Source organism: Zophobas morio, unplaced genomic scaffold (genome assembly GCF_036711695.1).
Source record: "Zophobas morio isolate AGI-343-1 ecotype UQ-CSIRO unplaced genomic scaffold, CSIRO_AGI_Zmor_V1 ptg000030l, whole genome shotgun sequence".
NCBI lineage: Eukaryota > Metazoa > Arthropoda > Insecta > Coleoptera > Tenebrionidae > Zophobas > Zophobas morio.
Genome location: NW_026972135.1, coordinates 17,961,001 through 17,977,039, shown reverse-complemented (window position 1 = coordinate 17,977,039; position 16,039 = coordinate 17,961,001). Strand labels below are relative to the sequence as shown.

Here is a 16,039-nt window from a genome sequence, read left to right as displayed (position 1 = left end):
CTGACTTGGTGAAAATCCTAAAGTTACAATTGGTGTTGTCCTATACTCTAACAATGCTAAGTCTATATCAGTATTTTTTCGAAACAAATTTTTTACTATTCCTACACCTTTCTCAGCTAGTCCGTTAGATTGCGGATAATTTGGGCTAGTAGTAATGACTTTAAAATTCCACTGATTCGCGAAATTTCTGAAATTAAAGCTGTTAAATGGCATATTATCTGCAATAAGGACTTCAGGAATACCTTGTCGTGAAAAAATTTCTTTAAAATGCTTGATTAACTCATGAGAATCTTTATATTTCAACTTTTTCAATTCAATCCATTTACTATATGAGTCAATCACAACAAGATACTCATTACCAGCATAATAAGCTATATCAGCTGAAATTCGAAACCATGGTCGCGTTGGACATTCATACGACCTAAGAGGTTCCTTTTGCGGATTTCTATTAAACTTCTCACACATTTCACAGCCTGATATATATTCATATATGTCTTTACACATGCCTAACCAATACAATACTTCTCTAGCTCTAGCTTTGGTTTTTTCTATACCTAGATGGGTTTCGTGTAAAATTTTTAACATATAACTTTGTAACGATTGAGGAACTACAATTCGTTCATTAAAATATATAATACCATTATTAACTGTAATGTCATGTTTAATTTTCCAAAAATGTTTAACTACCTTTGAATATTGTTTAACATTATTAGGCCAACCATGTTCATAAAAATGTAAAATTTGTTTTAGATCTTGATCATTTTTTGTTTCTTCTTTAATTTGGTTCTGCTTTTCATCTGAAATTACAATTTCCTTTTGTAGTGTGTGAACTGTAAAATCTACACTATCAGGTTCTATCTCATTTAAAAACGATCTGGATAAATAATCTGCAACAAACATTTGTGAACCCTGCAAATATTCAACAGTTATTTCGTATTTGAGCAATTGTAATCGCATGCGTTGTAGCCTAGCAGAAATTTGATTTATTCCTTTTTTGAAAATTGACTCTAATGGTTTGTGATCAGAATTAACAATAACATGTCTACCATAGGTATAATAATGAAATTTTTTACAAGCAAATTCAATAGCATACATTTCCTTTTCAATTTGTGCCCAATTTTGTTTGTTAGAACTTAAAGCTGCAGATGCAAATGCTATGGGCTGATTATTGGACAATAAAACTGCACCTACTCCATCTTTTGAGGCATCAGTTTGTATTTTTAGTTGTTGATTACTAGTAAATATACCTAATGTTGGTGGTTTGGCTATAATAGCTTTTAGTTTATTGAAACTTTCTGTGTGAATTTTATCCCATTGAAATGGTGTATTTTCTTTAGTTAATTCACGCAATGGAGCTGAAATTTGGGACATATTCGGTATGAATTTACTTAGATACTTAAGCATACCAAGAAATTTTAACAAATGTTTTTTGTCTTTAGGAATTTGAAGCTCAGTAATTGCTTTAGTGAATTTTGAATCCATTGCTACACTATTTTTACTAATAATGTGACCACAATAACGAATAGTTTTTACTTTAAATTGAACTTTGGTTGAATTTAATTTAACATTGTTTTGAGCTGCTCTATTTAAAAACAATTGCAAATTACGATCATGCGCTCTTTCATCTTCACCTGAGATTATAATGTCATCAAAGTACACGTGTACTCCTGGGATATCTCCAAACATTTCTTCATTTTTCTTTTGGAATACCTCTGGACTGGATTTTAGACCAAATGGAAGACGATTGAATTTATATCGACCAAAAGGTGTATTGAACGTACATAACTCGGAGCTTTCTTCATCCAAAACAATTTGCCAAAACCCTTGACACATGTCGAAGACGGAAAAATATTCTTTGTTGCTTAGTTGTGCAATGATGGTTTCCGGTGTTTGAATTTGATATATTTCCCTCTGAATTGCAGTGTTCAGATCTTTTGGATCAAGGCACAGGCGTAGTTCACCATTTGGTTTCTCGATGATTACCAAATTATTCACCCATTTCGTTGGTTTGCTGACTTTGCTGACGATTCCTTCTTTGCTGAATTTTTCCAAAGTTGTTTTCAATCTTTTATGTAGACTTAAAGGGACCAGTCTTGGTGGATTAATTACTGGCTTGACTTCTGAGCTTACAGTGATGTGATGTGTTCCTGGAATTTTTCCAATGCCATTGAAGATTGATTTGTATTTTTCAGTAACCATTTCCATTGTTAACTCGTGAATGTACTTCTGTGGCTCATTTACTTTGGTTGATCTGGAAATTAATTGCAATTTTAGACAATCTTGTAACCCAAGAATAGCACCAGAACTAGGGTTAACGACGACGAAATTAACTTCTGCTATTTGATTTCCAACTTTCAGTTTCAGTGTCACTTGTCCAACTGGAGTAATTTTGAAGTTTTTATTTCCATACGCTACTAGTGTGACATTTGTAGGCTGCAATTTCTTCTTCGTGTTCAGTGATTTGAAGTCATTATACGGAAGTACTGATACTTGAGCACCAGTATCAATTTTGCAATTTAATTTTTGACCTTGAATTTCTACTTCTTCGTACCAAGTGTTTTCTTCCGCAGTGATTCCCTCGATCTTTAGATTTAGAACTTGCAGACTGCTCATATTAACCTCTTCATCTTCTATTTCGTGGACGCTATAGTTGCTGTTGGTTTTGCTTCTGCACACTTTTGCGAAGTGGTTTGGCTTCTTACATTTCCTACATGTTTGATTGAACGCTGGACATTTGTTTACTGGGTGACTTACTTGTCCACAATTTCTGCAGTTATTTATTATTTTCGTAGTTGGTTTCCCAGTTTTCATCTGTTTCATTGGTTGTTTTTTCTTGTTGATCGCTGACACATTTGCCATTGAATGCTGATTTCCCTTGGAAAACTCGTTGATTTGGAATTTACTTATTTCGGCACTTCTGCACTTTTCTAGTGTTTTCTCTAACGTAATATCTTTTTCGTTAATTAGTTGTTCCTGTAGCCGTGTTTCTCTTACGTTAAATATAATTTGATCTCTAATTATTGAGTCTTGTTGGTCGCCATACTCACATTTCATCGCTGCATTTTTTAATTCAGTTACGTAGGCATCAAAGCTCTGTCCTTCCTTTTGTCTTATTTTCAGGAAACAGTATCTCTCGTAGATCACATTTCTTCTCGGTTTGCAATGGTCTCCGAACTTATTTAAAACAATTGCGAGAGTTAAGTCTGCTTGCTCACCTAATTTATAGGAATTGTAAATTTTTACTCCTTCTTCCCCTACTACGTTGAGAAAGATCGCTATTTTCCTTTTTTCTGTCTCGTCCTCTTTCGAAATTGCCATTAGAAAAAGTTCAAATTGTTGTTTCCATAAATCCCATTTGAACGATACGTTTGTTGAAAAATCCAACTCTGGGGGCCTTCGAAACATTCCCATTTCTTGTGCCATGTTAGTATTTATTGTTACTTTCTTCAGATGACTTGGATTTTTGTGAATTTGCAGTATTTGAATTTGCACGTGGTTATCCTAACCTCAATTCGGGAACTTGCACTTACGATACATCCATCTGTTGTATTTGTTTAGGTGGCTGATCGTTTTCCTAATAATCCATTATTATTAATCCCACACTGACACCATGTTTCATTTGTTAAAGAAAGAGGCTTGTTGTAATTATAACTTTAATAACTAAACATGTGTAACATTCTACAAGTACCAAAATACACAGTACATTAATGTTGGTCATTGCCAACTTAACTTATTCTCACTAAATGGCAGGGATGCCAATAACACTTGTAACATAGAGTATTATAGGCAAGTTTTTTACGTAATATCGCCAGTAACCCTATTCCAATATTACTATTTATTCCTGTGTGTGTTTATACTAGAAGGGCAAAAGATTTATATGAACTACACATCTCGCGAATGCAAATAAAAAATTTTAATTGTACAATTTTTTCTTTACAATTTGTCTAATGTGTTGACTTGTTTAATAACGAGAATCTACTCTCTCCGGAAGTAAGGTATATAAATAAAATTTTTCTAGGGCTCTATCATATTATTTTCCCAAAATTTATCATCTCGTTGAATTAAGCATTATTTAAATTGAACATTTTATATATTTCTACGATAGCGTTTTTGTTTATTAAGCCGTCTGGCGATGCCGCTAAAAATGTACAAACCGCATTGTCTTACTGTCAGTTTGGTGTTACTGCAAAATGCTTCAGTTGCCCTTGCTTCATTTTCTATGCAAAGATTTTGGGAGAGTACATGCTGAACTAGATTTGCAGGGATGTAAAATGTTTTTCACAGTACAGTAGGATTAGCCGTGTTACTTGTTCTCTCATTTTGCAAATTTTACCAAAATAACGTTCGGTTAGTCTAAAGGATTTTTCTGCGCACCATTCTGGATTATTGCGTTCGCCAATTATGTTTTGTTCGATTAAAAAGACATCAACGTTTGAAAGTTTTTCGAGAAATACTTTTTGCGCTGTGACATATCAGGTATTTCAACTGCCTCGTTAGATACATCGTCGCGCGAGAACTTATATGATCCACAGATCGGAGCGCGCTCAGGCCAATGTCGACTCTATAAGCCTCCAGAAATTCTGCGGGAAAAGGTTATTATTTAGATGCTTTTTTTTACACACATCTCACATGTTTCACTCGATTTTGACATGCAACTATTTTTTTTGTTTAATTAAGAATTAATACTTTCATTGCGTTTGATACTAACGTCCTAAATTAGCAATACTAGTGGAACAGTAATCATGCAATAGATTTTTTTGGGAAAGTACAATTATTTTTATGTTTTAGCAGCAACGTGTTTTTTACATATTTTTAGTCACAATTTTGGTGGTTATTTTTTACTTTTATTTTTAGCAATAATAAATAGTCCAAACATGAAAAAAAAAAAATTAAAATTGGAAAATCTAAAATTTAGAAATCGAGAAATTGAACAATCCTATAATAGAAAAATCGAAACATCGAAAAACTGGAAAATCGAAAAATTAAAAAAAAATGGAAAATCAGAAATTTAATGAATTCCGAAAATTGAAAAACTGAAATATGCATAGAAAAACTGAAAACTCGAGAAATCGAAAAATCTGGAATTTTAAAAATTGAAAAATTAAAATATCGAAAAGTTGAAAAATTGCGCAATCGTATCATGGAAACATCGGACAATTGAGAATAGAAGGTTTATGCTACTAAAAAATTGATAACGTCATCTCAAAATTTTGCCGAATAAATTCTACTACAAATGTGCAAAATATGATGAGTTTTTACTTGTAATTTATCATTGCATTCATATTTTTCAGATTTGCTTATATACTTAGGTGGCTCAAAAAAATTAATGAATGAGCAGTGACTATGTATTTTTAACTCTATACTCACTGGAATGAGTCAATTTATTCTATTAATTAAATCAGGAACGACTCACTCCATTTTCCCAGAAATTTTGGGAATACTGTTATTTTTAGTCTAATCCACATTGATTTACGTGTCCTTGTAAAATGTTGATGATTTCATCAAAAAATTGTGTATCTAAAGTAAAAATTTAACTCGAAAATGCTGGATATGTTTCATTGTATTTTAGGTGCGAGGGAAGTTCTGTCGAAACAACTTTCCATCAATTTTTTTTGCTGTTATATTTGAACAGTTTATTTTATATATTTTTAAAACATTATAAAGAAAATAAAAAGTTGTGTTAGACTGAACCTTTTGGATTTCCGAATCTATTTGAAAATAAATAAGCTTATCTGGTGTTGTTTACCGATTTGCATTTTATGACGGACTCCCTACAGTGACCATAATATCTCGTGTTTTTGGGTCGGAACCTGCGATGGGTCGGTAGTTTGGGTTGCATAGTTACAAAAAATAATTCTTCTCACTGAAACCGATTTTGCGGGCGACGACTGGGGACCCTTAAGTACATACTTGTATATATGTATGTACCTAATCAATGTGGCATTTTTACTTCCCGAACGTGAGCTGAGGACGTATATTGTAATCGAGTCTATCGGGCAATTGATTATTTTCAGGTTTTTTTGGCGTTTCGTGACCTTCAGAGTACAAAAAATGTATAAAATTACATAGGCAAAAAACCTTTGGAAAAAATACAAAATTTTATGAAACCTTTTTGCAATGTCACAAATTTTTCAATTTTTGGATTTTACGATTTCTCGATTTTTTTAACTTTTATTTGTCAGTGTCTCGACTTTTCCATCTTTAATTGTTCCGACATTCCAGTTTTACGATTTTTCATTATTTCGATCCTTCAATTTTTCGATTTTTTAACTTTTTGGTTTTTAAATTTTCCGATTTTTTTTATTTTAGTTTTTTTTTTATTTCTGTATTAGTGTTTTCAAGATTTAAATTTTGGACCAATTTCTAGATTTTTCAATTTATCATGCCGTTTATGTAATGTTGCGATTTTTCAATTTCGAAAATCTTTTGATTTCTCGATTTTTTGACATTTCGATCTTTCGATTTTACGAGTCCTTAGTTTTCCATTTTTCTAACTATAAAATTTTTTGATTTTGGAATGTTTCAGTCTGATTCCATTTTTCGATGCTTAGTTTTTTTAATTTAAAATTTTTCAACTTTTTTGATTCATAATTTTTCGACTTTTCGCTTTTTGGATTGTGGACTGCTTTTATTTTTAATCAATCTTTGGACCATTTCTCGATTTTTCGATTTCCTAATTTTTAAACATATTAGTTTTGGGGTTTTTTGTGATTCTGCAATTTTTCGACTTGTCAATTTCTCGATTCCTCAATTCTTCAATTTTTCGAAATACATTTTTCCTGTTGGTTATCTGCATATTTTCATTCTGACCGCACTTGTATGGAGAAATCTTCTTTTTCTCGGTTTTTCAACTTTTCCCTTTTTCTATTTTCCCATGTCTCGATTTTTTCATCCAATTCAGCTTTTCCATGTTTCGAATTTTTAAATATTAACTTTTTCAATTTTTTTATTTTCATATTTTCGATTTTTGCTTTTCGGATTTTGGACTGTTTCGATTCTGTAATCATTTGACGATTCGATTTTTCGAATTTTCAGTTCCTGAAATCCCGATTTCTCGGTTATTTGACTTCCCGATGTTTCGATCTATTGATTTTTCAACTTTTCGATGTCTTAAGTTTTAATTTTTTCAATTATTTAAGTTTTAGATTCTTAGATTTCTCAATTTCTCAAATTTTTGATTTTTCAGTTTTTCAATTTTTCGATTTATTTTTATTTTAGGTTTCTCGATTTTACCGTTTTTGATGTTTTCATTTCTCAATTTTTCAATTTTTTAATTTCCCGGTTTTTCGATGTTGCGCCGTTTCCATTTCTCGACTTTCCATTTCCCGTCAATTTTTCTCTGGGTGTTTTCATTCCTAGATTTTTCAATTTTTCTATTTCCCAACTTTTCGACATCTCAGCTTTAGGATCTTTCAATTTCTCCATGAAGGTACCACCATGAATTTTTAAATTTTTTAAATTTTTTAATTTTTCGATTCTTCACGGTTTTGATTTCGCGGTCCTGTCGTCCAGATGGAGAATTCACGCATTCAATAATGTTTTTGAGTCATCCTGTATATGCAAATCCAAAAAATATAAATGGAATGATAAATCACAAGTATAGACTCATCATATTTTGTACATTTTAGGTAGGATATATTCGGCAAACTTTTGAGCTGATCTCATCAATTTTTTGGAGGGGATAGGTAAATATATTTTGATTAAAAATGTATCATGCTTATCATAACTGTAAACGATTTGCAAGATTTCAAAGCATTCTGTTTTGCAGGTTGAAAATTAAATTGCAAAATGTTATTTCATAATTTTGATTTTTTTCCGAAAATCTGGACGTTTCGGGTAAAAACAGACAGACAGACGGAAAAGGAAAACCTATTTCTTCGTACTGATACAACTGATTCAAAATTAAATCTCAAAATGTGGTTTTATTTCAATACTTCCATGATCTTTGATTCACAGGATAAAAATTTTATTAAAATAAACATGTTTGTAAAATCCAAAAAGAGAACACTTTAGAGTAAAAAATAATTTTACTTTTTGCTATTCAGGTATAGTTGGGTTTTGACATTCTGTATGTATATCAGTTGAGAAATTTTCACAAAATTCTGACAAGTTTTGGAATTATCCAATTATTAAAAACACCCGAGGATGTCCTTAGATGACTGAATAAGAAAAAACTGGAAATTTTAAAAATTAGTCGAAAGTTATTTCGAGAGGCACAATAAAATATATCCCCCTGAAACCGAGAAATGGCGAAATTGTAAAAATTGAAAAATCCAAATCCGAAAAGTCGAAAAATCGAAAGATAGAGAAATCGTAACATCAAAAATTTAAAAGTTAAAAAGATCGAATAATTTAAAAATTGAAAAACCGAGAAACCAAAAAATCTAAAATTTAAAATATGAAGAATCGAAAAAACCCAGGATTTGATACATCGAGAAACTGAAAAATTTAAAATCGAAAAATCTGAAATTTCAAAAATAAAAGATTGAAAAATCGGGAAATCGTAAAATCGAAAGTGGAAAATTAAAAAAATTGAAAAATTAGAAAATAGAAAAATCAAATATCGAGAAAATGAAGAATCAAAAAATTGCAAAATCCCAAAATAGCAGAGTGGAAAAACCAAAATTTTAAAAATCAAAAAATTGAAAAACTGAAGACTTGAAAAACTGAAAAATCGAAAAGTCGTGAAATCGAAAATTGGGAAAATCAAAAAATCGAAACATTCCAAAACTGAAACATTGAAAAAATAAAAAATCGGGAAACCAAAAGCTCGAGAAATAGAAACACAAAAAAGTCGAGAAATCAAAAAATGGGCAAATCAAAAAATCGAAAAGCCCAAAAATCGAAAAATTCCAAAACTGAAACATCGAAAAATTGAGAAATTGAAATGTTGAAAAATCGAAATTTAAATAGTCAAGAAACTGAAACATCGAAAAAAAATAAAAATTAAATAATTGAAGTATTGAACAACTTATAAATGCAAAATTGAGAAATCGGAACATCGAAATTGGAAAATCCTAATACTGAAAAACCGGAAAATCCAGGCACCTATTTCTGTATGAAATAGACACCTATGTTTCCTCTGAACAGAAAGTTGTCAGCCTGCCGTCGGATTGGCCCAATGTTCAGATTAAAGAAGTCATCTATACTCCAAACTATATCGAACCATGGATATCGTACACGTGATGGAAATAAGGCTCACTGTATTTGGTAATAATATTTTATTTAAAGAAAAATATGTACATCACCTTAAATAAACTGCAGAAGATAGGTATATCGGTAAAAGACTTTTTTTCTATTTTCAATAATAATAATAATAATAATAATACCCTTTATTTGTCCAACAAAGCAAAATCCAATTACAGGACAAACCAATTACTCAAAAAAGCAAAATATATACATGCATAAGAACAACTTAAGATCAAATTATAAACAACAATTTACAAATCAAAAATGTCTTCAAAAAATACACTGGCGGCTTTCGAAATACATGATTGAATAGGCTTAAACTGAATAAATTTAAATATCGATAAATTTTTAAGCGCGGTTTATATATATTTCGATTAAAAACATTATAAAAACAAACATTAACTATAACATGTAAAATTATTTTTGTTCCTAGTTTTGAAAGTACATTTTTCGCACTCCCAGAACTTTTATCAATTTCATCTAAACGTTGAAACTTTACTGCATGTTGCGCCACCTTATATTTTTGTTTGTTCGTTTTCTTTTAAATGGACAGTTGATGCACTCATACTTTTCCCATTCGAATGCTGGGTGCTCACATGCCTCTTTAAATTCGAACCATTTCTGGACTTGAATGGACACTGTTTGCATTCGTACCATTTCGCGTTCTGGTTGTTCACATGTCGTGCGTTAATGTGACTTTTCAAACTGCTTTTTGATTTGCTCTTGAAGGAACACTCACTGCAGTGGTGCCACACGATTTCGGCTTCGTCCAAATGCCACGCATTTATGTGTTTCTTTAGAGATGATCCATACTGGGTTTTGTATTGACACTTATCACAGTTGTACCATTTGATGCCGTGTCCGTCCAAATGTCGCACATTCACGTGTTTCCGTAAAAGCATCAAGTGTTTTGATTTAAATGGACACTCCTTGCACTGATACCACGTGATATCTTCCCCTCTTAAGTGCAGCGCATTCACGTGTTTCTGTAAACAGGTCTTATATTTGGTCTTAAATTGACACTCCTTGCACTGATACCACGTGATATCGTCCCCCCTCAAATGCTGCACATTCACGTGTTTCTGTAAACCATGCCTGTATTTGGTTTTAAATGGGCACTCTTCGCACTGATACCACGTGATTTCTTCCCCTCTCAAATGCAACATATTCACGTGGTTTTGCAAACTACACTTATATTTGGTTTTGAATTGACACTCCTTGCATTGATACCATATGATACTTTCCTCACTCAAATGCATTGTCTTCACGTGTCCATTTAAGTGCGAACTATCTTTAGTCTTGTATGGACAATGTTGGCATTCATACCACTTGCGGTCCTTTTCGGGCAAATGACGAGCTTTCACGTGTTTGGTTAGAGATCTGTAACATTTAGTTTTAAATGGGCACTGTTTGCATTCGTACCATTTCGCGTTCTGGTCGTCCAGATGACGTGCGTTAATGTGTACTCTCAAATTTCTTTTTACTTTGCTCCTGAAGGGACACTCATTGCACTGGTGCCACTTGATTTCGTCTTTGTCCAAGTGCCGTGCTTTTATGTGTTTGTTTAAATATATGTGAATTGGGGCTTTGTATTCGCACTTGTCACAGTTGTACCATTTGATGGGGTGTCCGTCCAAATGTCGCACAGTCACGTGGTTCCGTAAAAGATACCTATATTTGGTTTTAAATTGACACTCCTTGCACTGATACCACGTGATATTTTCCTCACTCGAATGGCGCGCCTTCACGTGGCTCTTAAAGTTCGAATGATCTCCAGTCTTGTATGGACAATGTTGGCATTCGTACAACTTGGCATCGTTTTCACATTGTCCGTTCAAACGCGACGCGTCCACGTGTTTCTGTAAAACCCCCTCGTGTTTTGTTTTAAATGAACACTTGTTGCACTGATACCAATTGACAATTTTCCCAATAAAATGCTGGTTTTTCAAGTGTTTTTTTAAGTTGGAACTGTATCTAGTCTTGTATGGACAAAGTTGGCATTCGTACCACTTGGCGTCCTTTTCATCCATATGACAAAAGTTCACGTGTCTCCTCAAATATATCATGCGTTTGCATCTAAATGAGCACTGCTCACATTCGTGCCATTTGACGTCAAGGTCGTCCACATGTCGTATGCTAAGGTGCTGTTTCAAATCAAATTTGTCTACGGACCTGTAAGGACACAAAGTGCAATGGTGCCACTTGTCAAGATGCTGCATTTTTACGTGCCTGTATAAAGATGTGCGATATTTGTTTTTGTATTCGCACTTTTCACATTTGTACCACTTGATGTCTTTTTCATCTACATGATGCCGCTGAATATGTTCTTTCCAATCTGATTTTTCTGTAGTTTTATAAGAACATCGCTTACACTCTTTCATGTGACGTAACCATGTTAGCAAAAAATGCGTCTCAAAGCCGCACTTTTCACAAACGTACATTTGATTGTTGTGTTGCACAATCAAATCGTCGTCGTTTTCTTGTTTAATTCCATGACGGTCTTTAATATGTTGCTTGAAAAGCAAGGTTAGTTCGGTTTGAAAATCGCAGTCTTTGCAATGGTAAGATTCAAGGGGGTTTTCACAGGTAAAAGATACCAAAGGTGACTGATGACGGCGAAGGTGGTTCATCATCAGGAAAAACGATGTTGTAACGTATGGGCAAATTTTACAATCGTGGACTTTTACCAGGGAAGACTTCTTGTGTGGCGTATAAGCGACGGAATATTTCAAAGCTTCCATTTCAACTAGTCTGAAATTGTTGCGTTATAGTTATGTTAAAAGATTATTATAAAAACGAACCTTGTATTACGTACCTGGAAATTAAATTAAAAACAATTTAAATTGTTTACGACCTAACCTCAAAATTTTGGTACTTTTTACTTTAATTTTTTGTCATGTTGGTGGTAAATTTGTTAAAGAGACACAGTATAGATATCAATCTGTAGAGACAGCTCGCCGTTTTTCGTGACCCGTTTTCGTGGGTGGTCGTTCGCATTATGACCGAATGAGGGCGCCAAACTGACGTCTAAAATATTTGAAATTTGGCAGTTTTTTTACAATATTTTTTCCGGTTTTGCTTGTTTAAGGCTGCTTTTCCGGTAGAATTGTACAAATAGTATAAAAATGTAATTTTCACAATAAAAGGTAAAATCTTTGTCCGATGAATTTTCATACAGGATCCCTGTTGTGCGCCCTATTCTCTCCATCGTGTTTGGAATTCTTGGAAAAGATAGTAAACATAACACACTTTTTGTTTAAAAAGTCGTCGCAAACGGACAACAACGGTAGTTATGAAGTAAAAAATAAAAATTTATTATGTATGATTCCGTTGTTGTGGTGAAATTAAATATAAAAATAATAAGAAACAAACTACACGTAACAAAAAATTATATAAGCAGACCTTCTCTCAATAAACAATTTTTTTATTCATCATGTCGCACTGTGAGAGCAATACTCACGTAACTCAAAACCAGCGTGTTTTGAGTAATGATGCTTTAAAATTCCCAAGTGTTTATATATTATTTGTATCTTAAATACCAAAGGCTTCGAAACACATTATAGTCGTATTGTCAATCTATTATTAATCGTGTTTTTATTCCTTTAGAGTAGACCCTTCTACTCGTTATAGAAAACAAGAAATTTTGACTTACGTGACTATTGCACTGCTACACCATATCAAATATTTTGGCTTGCGTGTTAATAAATTTAAGACAAGAGCAAACTAGCAGCACATTGTAATGAAAAAAATATAACAAAACACAAAACGATCACAGTATTAATTCATTCAACATCTACATTGACCGGCAAAAAAAACCGGCCACCCTGAAAAATTTCACAAAACCACTTTAAAACTTAATTTAACTAGTGATCGTTATTTTATTAAAGAATCATTCACTATTGACACATGATGTACAAATTAGCACAAAAAAAAAAGATAATTAAACGCAGAACTAAATTTAATTTAACAAAATAACAGAAACAGACCAAGTACGATATTTTCTTAAAAAAAAAACAATAAAGGAGGCTGTTGTTGTAAATAGTGTTTTTCATCATTTGATTATAAGTTTGGCAATTAATAAACGTTTTCACGCGAAAATAATTCCGTTAACTCTTACAGACGTCTTTCAAAGTGTCTCTCTGTTTCTGTTATTTTGTTAAATTAAATTTAATTCTGCGTTTAATTGGCTTCTTTTGTTTCCTAATTTATACCTTATATGTCAATAGTGAATGGTTCTTTAATAAAATAACGATCACTAGTTAAATTAATAATTTTTAAAGCTTCGTTCTGCGAAATTTTTCAGGGTGGCCGGTTTTTTTTTGCCGGTCAGTGTACTATGGCTGAATTGTTATAAAATGTGTTATAATTTTATTTAATTCGTTTTTTTATACATAATTGATTCAGTCCATCGTATTTTTTTACGTATTGCTAAAGGACTTTCATAAATATTGTTTAATCATTTTCATTTAAGTCTGATGCCGCCTTTGTCGTAATGTTCGGGCATTTATTGACTATTATTTGCTGATATACTTCCTTTCTATACGAAGTTACAAAACTCCATCGCAATTTTTGACAAATTTTAAATTTTTTAATTGGCTCTAATAAACTTTCCTACCTTTCCTATTCAAAGAAAAATTGATTTCCATGTTTTTGGTCAATTCTTAACTATATCAGAAGACATTGTGCATTTGTTGTGTTCAATTTGTACCTAAATTAGTAGGAGTATCAGATTATCAACATCGACTGAAATCTCATGGCTTCATAGCTTATGTGCATTTCACTTAGTTTTGAGATACGGCAGTCTTGCATTACCTGCACTTTATGTGAGCCGACAAATGTGAATTTTTTTTTGTAATAATTTTTTTTTTTATAAAAATTTTACTTTATATGATATTACGCTTACGGGTTAAGTTGTTAGGTAAAATGGGTTTGACTATATATTAACAAGACGCCTTTGCCAAGACGCACTAGAAAACTGTTTTGGATGGATTAGGAAACAAAATGGAAATTCTATTAACCCCACATCTAATCAATTTCAAATGGCTTTTAGAAAATTAATCATACAAGATTATTTTGATGAAACGAACACAGGTAATCAAAACTGCGAGCCTGATATGGAAAAATTTTTAAAGTCGTCGTTTTGATGAAGAAGAATCAGTCACCACGATGCAGAAGACCACCTTAAAAGATTGTGATTATCACTTTCACACAGCTGAACAAAACGCAATTAGATATATCTGGGGCTACCTAATTCGGAAATGTTTATTAGTACATAGTTGTAGTGAATGTGAAAAATATGCAAATGAACATAAAAGTTTAGACAACACAAGCATATATTCACATTTCAGAGCCTACCAAACGAAGAATTGCGAGTTATTTGGTAAATTATATATGCCAAACGATAATTTATTTTTTTTACATTTGTGAATTAGAGCAAATTTTTAGTGAAAATTTTGAAAATATAATTTTACAAACAACTACTTTGTTGAAATTTTTAAATTTATATAAGCAAGCTACATTTTGTTCATCCATGCCAAAACTTTCCATACGATTATTTGCTTGCTTTGTATGTTACGATGAGATTATTTTATGCACTAAAATTTGTAAATGCTAGCTTTAAATTTACAAATGCCAAAGGTAAAAAATTAATAGAAAGAAAATAATTTGGCAGCATTAACTTTTTTCCTTTTTGTAATTTAATTTTTATTTTATTTATTTTTTCTTAAATAAACCTCTTTCTTTTTAGATGAATTTATTACATCATTTTTACAATGGTAATTAAACCTCAAGTATTCGGGGAAAGAATGTGCGAATTGTCAAATTGTATAAGTAATAAAATTAAAACTGTATCAAATCATCGTGTTTATAAATTAAATATCGACTTTTCTTTTTTCTTATTGCGATTCACGATTATACGATTTGAGCAAACTACACAGTTTGCAATAAATTGCGTACACGAATCAATTTTTGAAATTGTAAATGAAGTGATACTTTTAAAATTGGGTGGCGACATCTAGGAATAGTTTAAGCAACGACCACCCATGACGGCTTAAAATTCGGGTCAGAAAGAACAAAGGCGCCGACACGAGCTGTCTCTACTGATTGATATCTATACTGTGGTTCTGTCATGTTGGTGGTAAATTTGTTAAAGAGACACAGATTACGTATCCGTAATCTGTGAAAGAGATGTAGATTATGCAACACGTTATACCCGCAATTGTCATTCGTTGTCATTCTACATTTTTCAAGCTTCCGTTTTTGTAATGTTGCTAATTTTCAATTTCGATTTTTTTTTTATTTCTAAATTTTTTGGCATTTCGATGTTTCGATTTTTCGAGTTCTTAGTTTTCCATTTTTCGAGTTTTAAATTTTTTATTTTTTTTTTTAATTTCTAGGTTTCATAATTTTTTGAAATTTCGATTTTTCGATTTATTTCAATTGTTCAATCCAATTCGATGTTTCGATTTTTTTTATTTACAATTTTACAACTTTTTAATTTCTAATTTTCCGACTTTTCGAATTTTTGATTTCTAGATTTTTCTTCGATATTTGATCTTGCGATTCCTCAATTCTTCAATTTTTTTAAAAACATTTATTGGTTATCTGCATATTTTCATTTTGACCGCATTTGTAGGAAAAATCCTCTATTTCTCGATTTTTCGATTTTCCCATGTCTCGATTTTTCAACTTTTCGATTTTTTTAATCCAATTCAGCTTCTCGATGTTTCGAATTTTTAAATTAAATTTTTCAATTTTTTTATTACATATTCAATTCGATTCTTCAACCTTTGATTATTCAATTTTTTGTATTTTCAATTTTCGATATCTCGATTTCTCGGTTTTTCGATGT

At 31.8% G+C, this 16,039-nt stretch overlaps 2 protein-coding genes across 3 annotated transcripts; both read right to left on the bottom strand.

The window, feature by feature from the left end:
* Positions 1-25: 25 nt before the first annotated feature.
* Positions 26-3,690, bottom strand: LOC135138044 (uncharacterized protein K02A2.6-like). Its single transcript, XM_064067874.1, has 2 exons — positions 243-3,690; positions 26-187 (listed from the first exon to the last, which is right to left on the bottom strand). The coding sequence occupies exons 1-2, from the start codon at positions 3,421-3,423 to the stop codon at positions 117-119; spliced, it is 3,252 nt and encodes a 1,083-aa protein (XP_063923944.1). The 5' UTR covers positions 3,424-3,690; the 3' UTR covers positions 26-116.
* A 5,662-nt stretch (positions 3,691-9,352) lies between these two features.
* On the bottom strand, positions 9,353-12,071 carry LOC135138561 (zinc finger protein 845-like). 2 transcript variants are annotated; one of them, XM_064068541.1, is made up of 2 exons: positions 11,991-12,071; positions 9,353-11,940 (listed from the first exon to the last, which is right to left on the bottom strand). In XM_064068541.1, exon 2 carries the CDS (start codon positions 11,928-11,930, stop codon positions 9,705-9,707), a length of 2,226 nt encoding a protein of 741 aa, XP_063924611.1. In that variant the 5' UTR covers positions 11,931-11,940; positions 11,991-12,071; the 3' UTR covers positions 9,353-9,704. The 2 variants fall into 2 exon arrangements, with proteins under 2 accessions (XP_063924611.1, XP_063924612.1); XM_064068542.1 differs by having other exon boundaries at positions 12,005-12,070.
* Between the last annotated feature and the right edge of the window lie 3,968 nt (positions 12,072-16,039).